The 14,620-nt window shown below is 42.9% G+C and overlaps 1 protein-coding gene across 1 annotated transcript in view; it reads right to left on the bottom strand.

The window, feature by feature from the left end:
* Positions 1–14,620, bottom strand: part of lrrc7 (leucine rich repeat containing 7) — a 43,966-nt gene that overhangs the window by 11,568 nt on the left and 17,778 nt on the right. Inside the window, exons 16-24 of the mRNA XM_078285609.1 lie at positions 14,305–14,535; positions 13,244–13,355; positions 10,674–10,893; positions 8,686–9,192; positions 7,164–7,388; positions 6,604–6,838; positions 5,757–6,107; positions 5,012–5,260; positions 2,093–2,305 (exon numbers count right to left, since the gene is read on the bottom strand). Coding sequence (XP_078141735.1) covers positions 2,093–2,305; positions 5,012–5,260; positions 5,757–6,107; positions 6,604–6,838; positions 7,164–7,388; positions 8,686–9,192; positions 10,674–10,893; positions 13,244–13,355; positions 14,305–14,535 — 2,343 coding nt within the window. The remainder of the gene's footprint in view (positions 1–2,092; positions 2,306–5,011; positions 5,261–5,756; positions 6,108–6,603; positions 6,839–7,163; positions 7,389–8,685; positions 9,193–10,673; positions 10,894–13,243; positions 13,356–14,304; positions 14,536–14,620) is intronic.

Below are 14,620 nucleotides of genomic sequence, written 5' to 3'. Positions count from 1 at the left end.
AAAATGGAGGCCTCATTTGAAGACCATCCCATAGTGCAAAGTGTCCAAATGTCAATGCCACCTCTTGCCATTTTAGACAGGCTGGATTCATGTTGCACCATGGGATGGACTAGGAGGACCATATGATGTCTAAATGGATCTTAAAAGGGAAATCCACCATAAAATAGAATTTACATGTTATTCCTATGATCGTGACCAACTTAATCCACATCTGTCAATATGAACAGCAGTCTCCTATGGCTGGAAACCAAAGAATCATGGGTGTGTTCTCACAATTCCGCTTTCCTCAAACTGCCACCACCTTTTTACATTAAAGTTAATGTGGAGTGGCCACAAGGTGGATGGAAAGTGCCTTGCTTCTTTCAGGCAGAGCAGTGTGCTTTCTAAAGTTGAGAAAAGTTCAACTTTTAAGAGGAGCGCAAATGACTTGGACCATCAACCAATCACAATGAAGAGGAGGTGGGATTTCTATGCCAGGAGCTGATTGGCTCCTCTGCCTACATCACTACAGCCAATGTAGGCAGACTTCTCTTTGCGATGGTCAAAGAAAATACACAAAAACCCAAACCAGTGGGACATGCTGCACACCCGCATGTATCTATTGCCCATTTATTTAACCTACATTTACTTACACAGAATGGGCATTACATAATTGTTTAATGTTATGTACATGCACAAAATTCAGGTGAGGCAGCACTTTTTCCACCAAAAAAGTAAAATAGTGCGAACACAACCAAAGACTCCAATCTGGGTGCTGCTCCACTGACAGGTGGATAAACATATCCAATCAAGAATTAATTTATAACAGTGCTAATAGTTTTGAAATGTGCCCATATTGCTCAAAAATGCACGTGGGCCCAATCACAGTGTCCGCAAAGTTCATCTCTCATCCATTGCCAATGGAGCAGTTCCAGAAAGTCACAGACTAGAGTCTTGGCTCTCTTGTTTCTAAGTTTGGGGAGTTGCTCATGTTCACAAAATGAGACCAAACTGTCCCAAGATCGTATGAATAACAAAAATTAATTCTGAATCAGTGAATAATTTGAATTGTGTTACAGGGTATATTTTCACTTTAAGGTTGATAGGTTAAACACCTTAAGACACCCCTGCTCCCAGTGTCTGGGTTAATAAATACATTATAATTGTAGTACCCTGCAAAATATCCTCATTTTCACAAGTGATTCATTCTTGTATTGACTCTGAAGGTCTTATATTCTTTTAAAACAAGTGAAAACTAGATGCCACGCAGTAGAGCGTATACCTCCACCAACGCTATGCAATTGGAACTGAGCTCCCCAGTGCCCTGATGTTGTTTGATTGAGCCAGTAATGGGGTTTGCCTCTTCTTATGTCTGCTGATAGGCATACAAAGTTGTTTGATGGTGTTATGTGAATCTGTTCAGAAGTTATATGCTTTTAGTTAGAAACCATGGCCACTGCCACACACCCCTTTGGCCAGTTGGTATGAAAAGTTAAATGGTTCTTCCTTGCCCCATGCCCAATCATTCCACACATTTTCATGGAAATCCATTCATAACTTTTTTAGATATCCTGCAAACAGACAAACAGACGGAATGGGGCGAAAACATGACCCCTGTCCAATTCCGTTGGCGGAGGTAAAAATCTAGCACCAAAAAGTCAATGTCAATGCCAACTTCAAATGTATCAGTGCAATTCAGCTTGTCTCAAGAATTGTCTCCATTTGTTTCAACATAAACAATCTTGTAACAAGCTAAATTAAAATGAAACTGAAATTATCTCACCCTCTTGGCTGATTTTTCACTTGTTTCAAGAAAGATTTCAAGACTCTCAAATCAAATCACTTGTCAAAATGCGGATGTTTTTGCATGAGGACACGTGATTTCTTCAACGCATATCCACAGTAGTGAGTGTGCAGTAGGTCAGGCTGACAGACTGACAGTGTGGGGTGGACACACATGCAGCCAGACACACATCTGGTCAACCTTACAACACAGACTCACACAGATACAGACAGGGAGGGCTTCAGAATGCTCTGAGTGTATGTGTGTGTGTATGTGTGTACGTGTGTGAGCATTTCCCTCTTCCAGTGTGTCTGTGCTATATCGACGTACCCTGTCCAATCGTTTGGCCTCTATGTGCCTGAGTAGCTGTTGCCTCCAATCTGCAGGCATCTTGGAGGTGATGTCTTCGGGTTTCTGCGGTACGACGGGTCTTATTTTGACGGTGTCGTCGGACGGTTTCTCAGGGCAGGTTGCTAGGGTGTAATCGGGGGGCATCTTCTCTAGCAGAGCAGCCATGGTGGGACGAGCTGACACTGGACGTGCCTGAGGACAAAGATTTAATTTTTCGTAAGGACTAGGAAGGACTGGGAATAAAATTGGACTTAATTGTGACACCGCTGATGATTTTATTTAAAGGTGCCATGTGTAGCATTTTGTGTTTCTCAAAATTAAGACACATTTCCCATAAACTATGTTGCAAAGAGGATGTTGTTACTTGTTCCCCTTCCCCTCCTTGGCACAGCCCAAGACCCTACCTTGGCTTAATGAATATGGTCAAGTCCTAACGAGTACATCCATTACTCTTATGATGTCCACTACATGCAAGCTTAGTTTCTTAAAGAGGTCTTTGACACAATAGTTCACTGGCCTCTCAAATTTTTCCCTCTTGTTTCAAGCATGCTGCAATTCAACCACTACTCAAAATACCTAGTCTAGGTCCTTCTGTCCGGAATAACTACAAACCCATTTCCAAGCTGCCATTTTTATTAAAGGTTTTAGAAAAAGTAGTCATTTGTTATCATGACTGACAATAACATCTTTGAGATGTTACACAGGTAATTGTTCAGCCCTAGTTTCTCTGGAACTTAGTGCAGCTTTTGACACAGTATTTTACTAGGCCATCTACAAGACTGGGTTGTTGTCAGTGCGTCTGCACTGGACTGGTTTGGATCCTATCTTTCAAATTGAACCTTCTCCGTTAGTTTATGTAGTTTCTCTTCCTCTTCTGCAAAGGTTACTTGTGGTGTGCCACAGGGTTCAATTTTGGGTCCACTTCTCTTCAGTTTGTCTGTGCTTCCCTTCGGCCATATTCAGAAATATTATATCTCCTTCCATTGTTATGCCAATGACACACAATCATATCTGCCTGTGAAACCAAATGACTCCACTAGCCTTGTATCTCTCAATCGGTGCCTTACTGAAATCTGTTTTAATGTCAACAAGAGTTTACAAGCTTAGCTAGCAAACGTTCACTAGTTAGCTTTAGGCTAGCTATAAATAGCTAATCAAACTGCAGAAGTTGGATATCTTACATACAAAATGAGTCATGTAGAAAATGTTATAAAACTGCCCTAATCATATTTCCAGCAACCTATTGTACCATTCCAACAATGTTTGTCCAATCCAACACAACACTAGCTGCGAGTAAACTAACCCTGCTTGCAGCACAGTACACCGAAGCAGAGAACAGTACCAGTAAAACAAACACACCTCAAGCTAGCTACGCCCACCTAAATCCCCGGAGTGTGTCTCAGAGACTTAAAATGGAATTGTAAGAACTGAATTTGAAAGCGTATAGAGGATTGAAGTTTTTTGAAAATCTAATTTGAAATCTTTATTATCTGTACTTGTTTTTCCCTGGTACTGTTTTCCCCAAGGGGATCAATAAAGTGATATCTTATCTTAAATAAAAACTTAAAGTTTAAAGCAACAATTACTAAATTCAAATTCAAACCATCACATTCAGTTTCAAATTTGACAATACAAATTCAATTTTTTTTCCCCACGGCACAGCCAAGGGTGTCATGAGGCAAATTCAGGTCAGGCAGTCAGTCAGTCAGTCAGGGAGGCTTAGTGAGATGTCGCTTCGTGAGATGGCGTCTTTGACTAAGAGATGCAGTGTTTCCCATATACTGGCACACAATAAAAAGTTCGTCAATGTAGAGAAATTAATCTAAATCGATCTCTGATGCGCCTGACGTCACCACGTCATCTTTGTTATTTGGAGATACACAGACCAGCAGCATTGTACTCCAGTCTCCCGGTGTGAAAACGAAAGTGAAATTTAACATTCCACAATTTGCTCCAAACTCGCCTATGTTAGTAACGGGATTTGTGAACAGTAACCCGATAACACGTCTTCTGCTGCCCTACAGACTTTAACATTAGGTAACGTTACTACCTTGTGGTATTTAAGTGACGTTAGTGGAATTATTTAACCGATAACCGTGTCAATTCGAATTCAGTTTCTGCTGGCACTAATTTCTGCCCATACTCTCGATTTTAAGATTTTATTGATCGCCTACAAAGCAGTACATGGTTTAAACCCACCCTACATTTTCAAGTGCTTATGTCCATATACTCAACTGTATACCCTCTGGTTGGCAAATATAGCTCTTCTCTCAGTCCCCAAATACAGACTGAGGTCAAAGGGAGACCGGGCTTTTGCAGTCAAAGCCCCTAAACTCTGGAGGGACTTGCCACTACATATAAAGTTGGCTGTATCATCTGTTAAGTCTCTTTTAAAAAGCTATATTTATAAACTTGCCTTTTATTGATTTTTTTATTATTATTATATATTATTTGATTGTTTTTACCTCTGTACCGGTCTTATATTGCCTTATCTTGGCTTTTCTTATTATATACTATTGTTTTTATTGTTCTTACCTCTGTAATTGTTCTTTCATTGTTTCCATTCCTGCTCTTACTATTGTTCTGTTTGGCTGTAAAGCACTTTGTAAAGTAATTTTCGAAAAGCACTGAAGTTTATTATTTTATTATAATATAGCTCTCACATCAAAAGATGAATAAGCCGCAAAAGGAGATTTTTATTGTGAGTATTTATAGGGTATTTTTAGGCCGCCAAGTTAAAACAAATTAGTGAATGAATGAATGAATGAATGAGTGTGTGGGGACATGTATTAGTAGATAGACAGCTTAGACAGCATATATCAGCAGCTTAGATACACAGACAGACAGACAGCCAGACAGACAGGCAGACAGGCAAACAGACAGATACTGTATGTCTACCTGAGATGCTCCGTAGGTCTCTGTACTATAACTCCTGGCAGACAGGGGGCGGCGCTGAGTCAGGCTCTTGGTCGGGTAACCCATCACAGGCTTCTTCTGCTCCTGGTAGGTGGGGTAGTCGTCATCGTAGCGACCGTTCCTCTTGTTGTGCAGAAGCTGGCTCTGGCTGTCGGCCATGTTGGCGAGGACAGAGGAGTGCTCCATGAGAGTGGAATAGGCAAGAGACCGACCATAGAGAGGAGGGTCAGCCTGAGAGGGGAGGAGAGGAGAGGAGAGGAGAGGAGAGTAGCATTAGTCCATAGGATCCAAGTTCAAGAAAAAATACAGGAATGAGGGCAAATGTTCTGGTATGTACATAACTGTTAGCATGAAATAAAGGTCATTTGGATGTATAGTAAAAGCTCAAACTATGAATCCAGAAAAGTCAGTCTCCAATTCACTGTCAGTGAATGAACTCCAGGTTTTGTGTCTTGATGACATCATTAGTTATGTTTCTTGACAACTGTTAAGCAAAATTTTTAGCAAAGTTTTGAAATGTTGCTAAAAATAAAATGCAAATAAAAATGCAAATTTCCATCACCTGGGTGGAAGCGAATAAATAGGCTTCCTAAATGTAGAACGCAACTTAATACTGTAAAAAGACAAACACAAAAAAAAAGCACCTGGCAATATTCTAATGCACAAACTAATTGCCATACAACCAAAACAGGCACCTTATACATGGGAGCAACAGTGTGGTCCCTACCTGCTGTCTGTACTGAGCTTCTTGCAGCGCCTCCTGCTGGGCTTCGTGGACTCTGCGGAACAACGCCAGCTCTGTAGAGCTCACCAGCGAATCCGCTCTCCTCAAAAACCCTGGCCTGGAACGCTGCGATGGGATTGGCTGCTGTGGCTGGGTGGGCATGCCCTCCTGGTTGATAGGCGGTTGGGGGAAGGAAAACATCTCCAGTGGCGGGTATGCACGGTAACGAGGGCTCACCAGGTCCTTGGGTAAAGTCTTCCCGGGCTGGTTGACATACTCCAAGGCCTTCCCTGATTGGTTGACGTAGTCCGGCGTGTTGGGGAACGGAGGAGGCGCCCGGCGGTCCATGGTCACCTGATTGGTTATATGTTATCATTTATTCCAATGCCATTTTGTGTATCACAGCTGTCACATGTAGACCTTATGACAACAATGTTTTCACTTGTTGAAAACTTCACTACAAAACAAGACTGCCCTTGTTTATTTTTGATTATGTGAGTTTATGTGAGTTTTTAAATCTGAAAGCAGATATACTGTATCTATGTCAACCATCAGTCACGTACATGTGCACATACAAATTAAACACTTCAGCACTTGGAAATTCCACCTGCTACTAACATGGTGGCATGATCATAACCAATAGATTTTGTGCTTACAGTATGAAACATACAATATAAATACTTTATCATTTCCCACCCTTTCTCTCTCCATCCATGCCTCTTTGCATTCATCCCTCCCTGCCTCCTTCTCTTCCCACCTCACTCTCTCTCCCTCCCTTCCTCCCTCTGCCCTCTATCTCTCCATCCATCCCTCTCTTGTCCCTACATAGAGAAAGATTAGAGCTGTTAACCTGGGGGTTGTAGTTCTGGTCAAAGTGGTAGGCCTTCTGTGGGATGACAGGTTTTTGATTCTGTCCTTGTTGGATCTGGTTCATGGCTGCGTTCCCTGGGTAGCCCAGATCATCATCTAACATGGGGGCAGACTGGGACCGGGCCATACTGGTCTGCTCCATAGAACCAGGCAGCTCTGGACGGTCCAAACTGGCCTGCTGCTCAATGGATGAACTATAGCTGTCCATAGGAATACTGTAGATAAGACAACAAGAATAATCTGAATAAAAACAATGAACTGCAGCAATAATCACATTAAAACATTGAACTGTGATTAATAATCACATTAAAACAACACTGTAGACACATGACAATGATGAAGGAAAAACAAACAATACCAATAATCAGATTACAAACAGTGAACTGTGGCTAACAATCAGAAAACCAATGAGGATATTGAGAGTACTGATAGTGGTGTAATGATGAATACAATGAATGAATCAAACAACCCTGCTATATTCACCCTCTGTATACAATAATGCAGGAGTAATAATAATACTGCTAATAATAATAAACCCACCTGTAGACCTTGTAGGAGCCCATGTCAATCTCGTCGATGCTCTGTGACTTCTTAAACTTGGACCTCATCTCCTTCATCATGGGGGAGAGGCGGTCCGAACTCTTACTCATCACCACGGTTACCTTGTTGCCCCCGCTGACACCCAGCTGCTCCTTCCTGTTCTGCTCCCCCTGATTGTCATGGTAACTCCAGTTGCCAGGTAAAGGCCCCGCCCCTTGCTCCATCCTAGGAGCAGAAAACAAGGAGGGGTCAAGGAAGGTCATAATGACAGACTTTCTCCAATATGAACAAATATGGGACCAGCAGGGCAACTGATACAGGAGATTAACACAGGGGGACCCAGGTACCACCCCAATATCCCAAATTATGTTTGGCTGATGGCCATGTTAGAGGCGGGACCATCAAGCCAGCATGTTTATTTTGTTTTATTTTTCAAAACTACACCCCTGTGTTCCAAGAAACATGTGTTCCAGCCATGCAGAGAAAAGTGAAAACCAAACCAGGGATCCTTTAATGTGACTAAATAAACAGTATGTCTGACCGAACTGACTGAGTAAATGGCAAAGACAAAATCAGCATGCACCTGAAGCTCTATTTCCGTGCCATTGCAGATCAAGAGCAGTGACCTTGTGCTGGTTAAGTGGTAATTTCGTTGGGCACAAGCGGACTGTTTCCCACCTGCGCCCATTCAGGAATTTTGTGGCTTGCCGTGACATCACCTACGCTGAAATGAGCAGGGAGGGCACTAGAGGGGATCGTCAATACAAATCAGGTGCCGCAGTGCAATTTTGGTGTCCAAAAATACACCTGCGCCTCCGCCTAGTCAGACCACGTCTTAGTGCAAAATGGTGTACAAAAGCATGGAGGGTGAGATCCTGGGGACGCACTGGTGAAGTAGATCACACAGCTCCATCACAACTCCCATTCCCACCAATCCTCACTCTGTATCCTCATCTAAAATGCGGGATTGCCTGGGTGCATGTTCAGTGCCACCCTCGCTTGAGTCTGTGCCCCACCTTGGCCCCCCCAGTCAAAATGGCCTGGACACGCCACTGGATTAACATTGGGAATTTATGCTAGCAAGCCATAAATTAAGTGCCGATGTGGCTGTAGATAAGATTGAACCACATTATGCAAGTGAATTGTGGCAAAATACAGCAGTTACACTACTCTGCTTGTCAGCCAACTAAAAAAATTTATATCACAGATTGAGATTTGACGCTGCTGCCAAAATTTAAATGTTAGGCTCACTGACCGCAGGTCGATGTTATAGAGAACTGGTTCTCAATTATGAGCCATAAAAATCCAAGAGTATGATTGACTGAGAGAGACTGATTAACGTACCTTCAACCAGAGAGGGGGGTAGTAATCATTAAAATCAGCTGCTGTAGTGTTTGGTGGGAATGAAAACCTGTAAATCCTTGGGCCACGATGGCACATGATTGATGAAGACTTTTGCATAAAGATTTTAGGGCTGACGCAGTTGAAGAATAGCTGATCATCCCTTGTTCCATTCAGTTACCTCGGATCCAGTTCCTTGCGGTCGGGGTTGGGGCTTGAGGTGGGCGTCAGGTCCAGCTTGGAGGGAAAGGCGGTCCTGTCCTCGAACGGGCTGGGGGTCCGGGTCCAGTTCTGCCAGGGGTTCTGGGAGGGAGGCCCCGGGGCCTGCGGGTCGTTGTCAGGGGTGGAGCGCTGGTTGCTGTGGAAGGGGAGCGTCTGGGTGTCCAGCTCCAGAGGGACTCCCACGATTCGCTCCTGCCTGAGGAGGGGGCGGCGTCCGTGCGTCGACGCGCTGCGGGGTTTGGAGCCCAGCGGGGGGTTTCCCTGGCCAGCAGTGGGGGCCGGGGGGTCCAGAGGGGATTCCTCAGCGTCGAAACCCGTGTTGTCGTAGTGAGGGGCCTCGGACCAATCGAAAGGCTCGCTGAGCGGGCGTCGGTCGCCGCGTTGCTGCAGGGTTCCTGATGGAGGGGTTTCCCTCTGAGACAGCAGGGGCTTGGAGTCGATGGGCTTGGGGAACGACTGGGCCAATCTACACAGATACAAAACATGAAACAATTAATTGTCGAAAATAGTAAAATGAACTGAAATTACACTGAAATGCCATGCTACACTATTATTTCATATTCAGTTAGAGCGAATGGGCTTTAGGAATAGCTCAACTATCTCTCTTTCTCTCTGCCTGAGTGATCAATTTGGCAAACAACCACTTTTTTAAAATCACTGCCTCCGAGAACAGAAAATTGAAAAGCCTTGAACCTCCCTCTTTGCAGCTTGTAGTTTGCACGTGCTTCACAAGTACACAGACAAAGCGACAAGTACACAGATTGTGATGTGTAGAATCTCTCAATCACCCCAGGGCACTTCAAATAACAACTTTAATGTCAAAAAATACCAAACTGAGCTTTCAACCTGCAGGGGCTTCTGAGAGCAAGAGAAGGCACGGGAACAATGAGCAGAGAGAAATGAGAACATATGTAAAATTAAATGTTTTAACATGAGCTTGTGTAAACATCGTTTTAACATGTGTTTAAATATTTCAATGCTATGTCAAAATACATTTAAATATTAACATATGGTGGTTTGGTCTCTGGGCCAATTAAGGGAGAAACATTTGATCATATTTAACAGTTTTTAACGTTACAACAATCACACAATTCCAATAATAGAGCAAAGGTTTTTTTTTTCCTTTAAAAAAAATACACAAAACTGTTGGGAAGCGACAGTGAGGGAAGACCTGTGGTGTATTAGGTATTAGATACAATGAAAACTGAGATGACATCCTTAGTCGTCCATACCTGCCATATCATATCCATATCATTTTGTGAAAATGGGACCTATATTCAAAACAGTTTCCCAAGCTAATATGATTTTTTTCCATGGCATAATATCATATTGTGAAAATGTTGTACTGTTGTACTGCATGTCGACATCTGTCAAATGCCAGATGGATCTACTTTATTTTGACTGTATTGCAATGAGGGTAACAACATCAGTAGAGGATCCAAGACTCATTACATCTGCCTCTCTTTATGTATCTGGTTAAAAAAAACAACCTCTAGAGAGTAATACCACTGAAGAGAAGGCTGGACAGCTTTGAAGTAGAGGAGAGAGAGTGAGCAAGAGAGAGAGAGAAAGAGAGAAAGAGAGCAAGCGAGCGAGTGAGCGCGAGAGTGAAAGAGAGCAAGCGAGAGAGAGAGAAAGAGAGAGAATCCTGCAGAGAACTCTGCAGCATTCTAATGAATCTCTCTGACCTTGACTGGGCGAGCAGAGAGATGAGAAAGACTCGGAAAGATGGAGGGAGGAGAGGATGGATAGATGGATGGATGGATGGATGGATGAGGGAGGATGGAGAGAGGAGATGGGACAGGGGGATGGAATTGAGAGAGAGATAGAGGAAGAGATGATGGATGGTTGGAGGGAGGGATAGAGTGAGGGACAGAGATGAAATTGAACGTGAAACCGTGAGGCCTCTGTGTGTGTGTGTGTGTGTGTGTGTGTGTGTGTGTGTACCTGTTGGTCCAGTGTGTCTGCGGGGCCTGCTCCTTGCTGGGGGCCGGCAGGGCGGGTGTGTGTGGGTGTGCGTGGGACAGCGTGTGTGAGTGTGAGTGTGTGTTGGCGGGCGGGTTGGAGGAGCCGGAGGAGCCTTGTGAGGGAGAGTAGTCTGAATAGGTGGCCGAGGAGCCGCTGTGGTTCAGACAGTGCAGCTTATCCACCTCCTCATCTGTAGACTCTGGACAGACACACACAGACAGAGACGGAGACAGACAGTTCAGTTCATTCAGTTCAAAATGTCACATCCCTTCCGCTCCAATCTCCCTCCTTTACTTGCACTCAAATGCTCCTGTCGTGTTTGAAAAAAGTCATTCCTTTCCCTAGATCCTCTCTATCATACACAATCTCTCCAGAGACTTGCTTGTATTGTTGGTGATCTAAGAATAGAGGCTTCCAGGTGACAACGCAGAGACACCTTAACACTTAGGCTACTGTGAACAGCTGATTCATCTCAAAATAATTAATAGACATGGTTTTTTTTTTTATGTGCTGGTTTGATGGGGAACTGATATTTCCCCACTGATTTAGGTAATGTCAGCTTGTTAGCTTAGTTAACAACTGTGTTGTTGTCAACACATCTAATTTGCGCATTAGCTAACATGTCTAGTAGAAGCTAACGTTAGCATTATAGTGGCTAGTAGTAGTCACATATCAACATTAACAACTGTTGCTTTGCTAAATTAGCCTGCTGGCTAGTTAGCTAACAAAGCCAAAAAACAACTGTTTAAGCTGACTGAGCTGACTCTTCTCAAGCTACAACTCAGTGTTTTTGAGTAGAGTAAGTAAATCTTTATTTATACAGCACCTTTCACAACCAAGGTTACACAGTTCTTCACAGAACAAAAGGAGCAGCAATAATAAAAGACACTCAACAAAATAAAATCAGAAACAAAAATAAAAGGGTACTGGTGTCAAGGCAGGTGATAAAATCAGAGGAAAGCTAACATGAACAGATGAGTTTAGAGACGCTGGTGAAAACACTCGTGTGTTGGCTGATCTCACTCTCAGAGGGAGGCTGTTAAAGCCTCGGTGCCACCAGGCAAACACACAGGTTTGGACCGGGGGACAGCCAGAAGCCCTTAGTCTCAGGTACCTCTCTTTTTCTTGCCCGGCTGTTATATATTTAGAAATTTTTTCTACAGAGTAAATTCTCCGATGGACCTCCATGATGGCACCAGATAGCTGCTAGGAGATTTGTAATGCAACTGCAAAACCTCTATAGAAGCTTATTCTACTGTTGCACTCATGGTAAGTGACTTCGCATAAGAGCATCAACTAAATGTAAAATGTTTAGAATAATGGTCTGACATTAAGGATGGCCCGGCCCATTTGTAAGGTAATGTCCAAATATTTCCAGGAAGCTTGGATTTCACTGAGGCCTTTATGTTACACTTGATCACGCCTGGAACAGTCTCACTACTTTAAGTCTGGTCACCAGTCTAACTCTACCCTTATGTATTTTAGCTCATATTCCAGGACTCCACATACCATATGCTCAGGCAATATTCAGTCCACTGCACTGACCCATGACATGGCCTGGATATGAGACTTGGGTTTAAACAGTTATATTTTTAATTTAACCTTTATTTAACCAGGCCGGTCCCATTGACATCAAGAATCTCTTTTTCAAGGGAGGCCTGGAAAGAAAGCAGCATCAAGACATGCATACAAGTTGCAGATAAACATAAACACCTCTGCAAATCAAACCTCCCTGTATAATTGCTCCAAGGGGCAATAGTCTAATACCAAACCAGCAGGCTCAAGAGTCAAACCAATTTAAATCTCGACTAAACAAAGCAAAGACGGCTCCTTATTAAGTCTGCCACAAGATCCTTCATTAAGAATTTAAGCTCACCAAGACACACCAGCTCTTTGAGCTTTTAATCATTTTATAACGAGTTCCCTGAAGAAGCAGCAGATTACATGAAGGCACTTTGCCTAATTCAGTCGCAAAGGGAGTTCTGCATCAAGCAAAAGTACAGTTGGTCGCAGAATAGAGATGATGACATCTCTTGTTGAGTAGATGGAACTAAGGAAAAAAAAGAGTTTTGTTTGTACAGTAAAATTTGCTTTGGGTCCAGTTGTTGAATCTACTGATCTTAGGTTCATCTCATATTAAAAGAAACTGAGAACTTGGGACAAAATAAGCAGGAAAGGGTCTTTGGGGAATCAGTGGTCTTTGTGCCTCGCAGAACACATCAGAGTGGAGTCTACCAGATATCAAGGTTTATGGTATTGGTATTCCCTCTCTCCTTCTGTGGTGTGCTGAAATTAATCTGCTTGCCACCATGACTAATTAATGGACACTATTACAACATGCCCCAAGCACTTTGCATCAGACCGCATTAAATTACTGTGTGTGTGTGTGTGTATACGCGCAGGCTTGCCTATGTGCCTACATGTATGTGGTGTATGAGCCTCTGTGTGCCTCAGCGTGTCTCTGTGTGATGTTTACATGTATACGTATATGTATATCTATGTACATCTGTATGCGTGTGTGTGTGTGTGTGTGTGTGTGTGCAGCCTACCTTTCTTGTCCTTGCCCAGCAGCACCACCTTAGGTTTGTACATGGGTGGCTCCACCAGCGTGGGCCTCATGTCGGAGATACGGATGTCATTGGGGGAGCCGCCCATCGAGTCCTGAGGAGAGACAAATACACACTTTCACATCGGCCTGACACTCATCCTACATTCACATCAAGAGATACAGATTGTCAAGAAAACAAGAAAAAAGGAAGAAAAAACCTTCTTAACTACCTTCAATGATAAGCTTTTATGTGTTCACACTTGATCATTGTAGGGGTGCAGGAATATTTTTTTCATCTTTGACAGGGAGCTATGACTCTGACCCTGGTATTCTTACTATTGGTTGCTTCTAATGCTGTCAATCTAAGAATAAAGCCTATTCTACTGTTGCACTCATAAAACTGTCAGCTAGATGCCTAAAACAGCCCAGAGAGGCCATGCTAAAACAGCACAGCAGACATACTAACGTAAGATATAAACTCATCATTTATTTATTCATCAAGTCATTTATTAAGCAGTTGACAGTATGTTCTTTGACTTATAGAAGGAACACAAGCTTTTCATGTCACATGTTTCACTCTAGTATTCACAAACATAAAGTTTTGCACTTAACAGCCTCAAAAAATTCTATTTAAATCTCATCTTAAACACACACATCACATACTGTCAGTCCTTGTGCCAAAGTTCAAACAGTGAATTTCAGAATGAAAATGTCTTCAATCCAATAATAACTTGATAAATGAAGCTAGTAGTGGACTGACTGTGTTTCAGCAAGGAGTGACATACTGAAAATATGGACTGGACCTGTGAAGGGTCAGTTGAATATACTGCATAAGAATACATGTTATGCATTTATATGTAATGTATATTCTCTTTGGCCCTTAATCATTGCACTGGTACCTGTCAAAATCCCGAAGGCAAGTAACATAGGCCCCTATTCGCTGAATGAAGGTGAATCTGATAGTACAAGGTGAATGAGCGTGTTTAGCTGCCTGCCATCAAATCTATCTGGCAACTATATTGTTTGAGTGTGCGTGTGTGTGTGTGTGTGTGTGTCACTTACCTCAGAGCTCTCTGTCAAGTCCTCCTTGTCCTTCCTCTTGGGAATGTCGATGCCAGAGTTATGGATCGGTACCTGATCCATTAGCTGGGCCTGAGAGAAGTCCTGCATCTCTCTGTCTGTCACCTGGAATGTACACACACACACACACACACACACACATACACACACATTTGAATCATTTATTGATGTCCACATGGATACAAGGGAGAAAATAGCTCTGTTTTGATTTTCCTGCTTATTCTAGTCTAACTGCAAGTCTGTGGAAATGACCTGGGCTAATGACACTAATAGGTGCCATCTACAGTATGACCATATA

The sequence above is a fragment of the Centroberyx gerrardi genome, chromosome 9 (genome assembly GCF_048128805.1).
Source record: "Centroberyx gerrardi isolate f3 chromosome 9, fCenGer3.hap1.cur.20231027, whole genome shotgun sequence".
NCBI lineage: Eukaryota > Metazoa > Chordata > Actinopteri > Beryciformes > Berycidae > Centroberyx > Centroberyx gerrardi.
The sequence above is the reverse complement of the archived record's forward strand: the minus strand, read 5'-3'. Positions and strand labels throughout refer to the sequence as shown.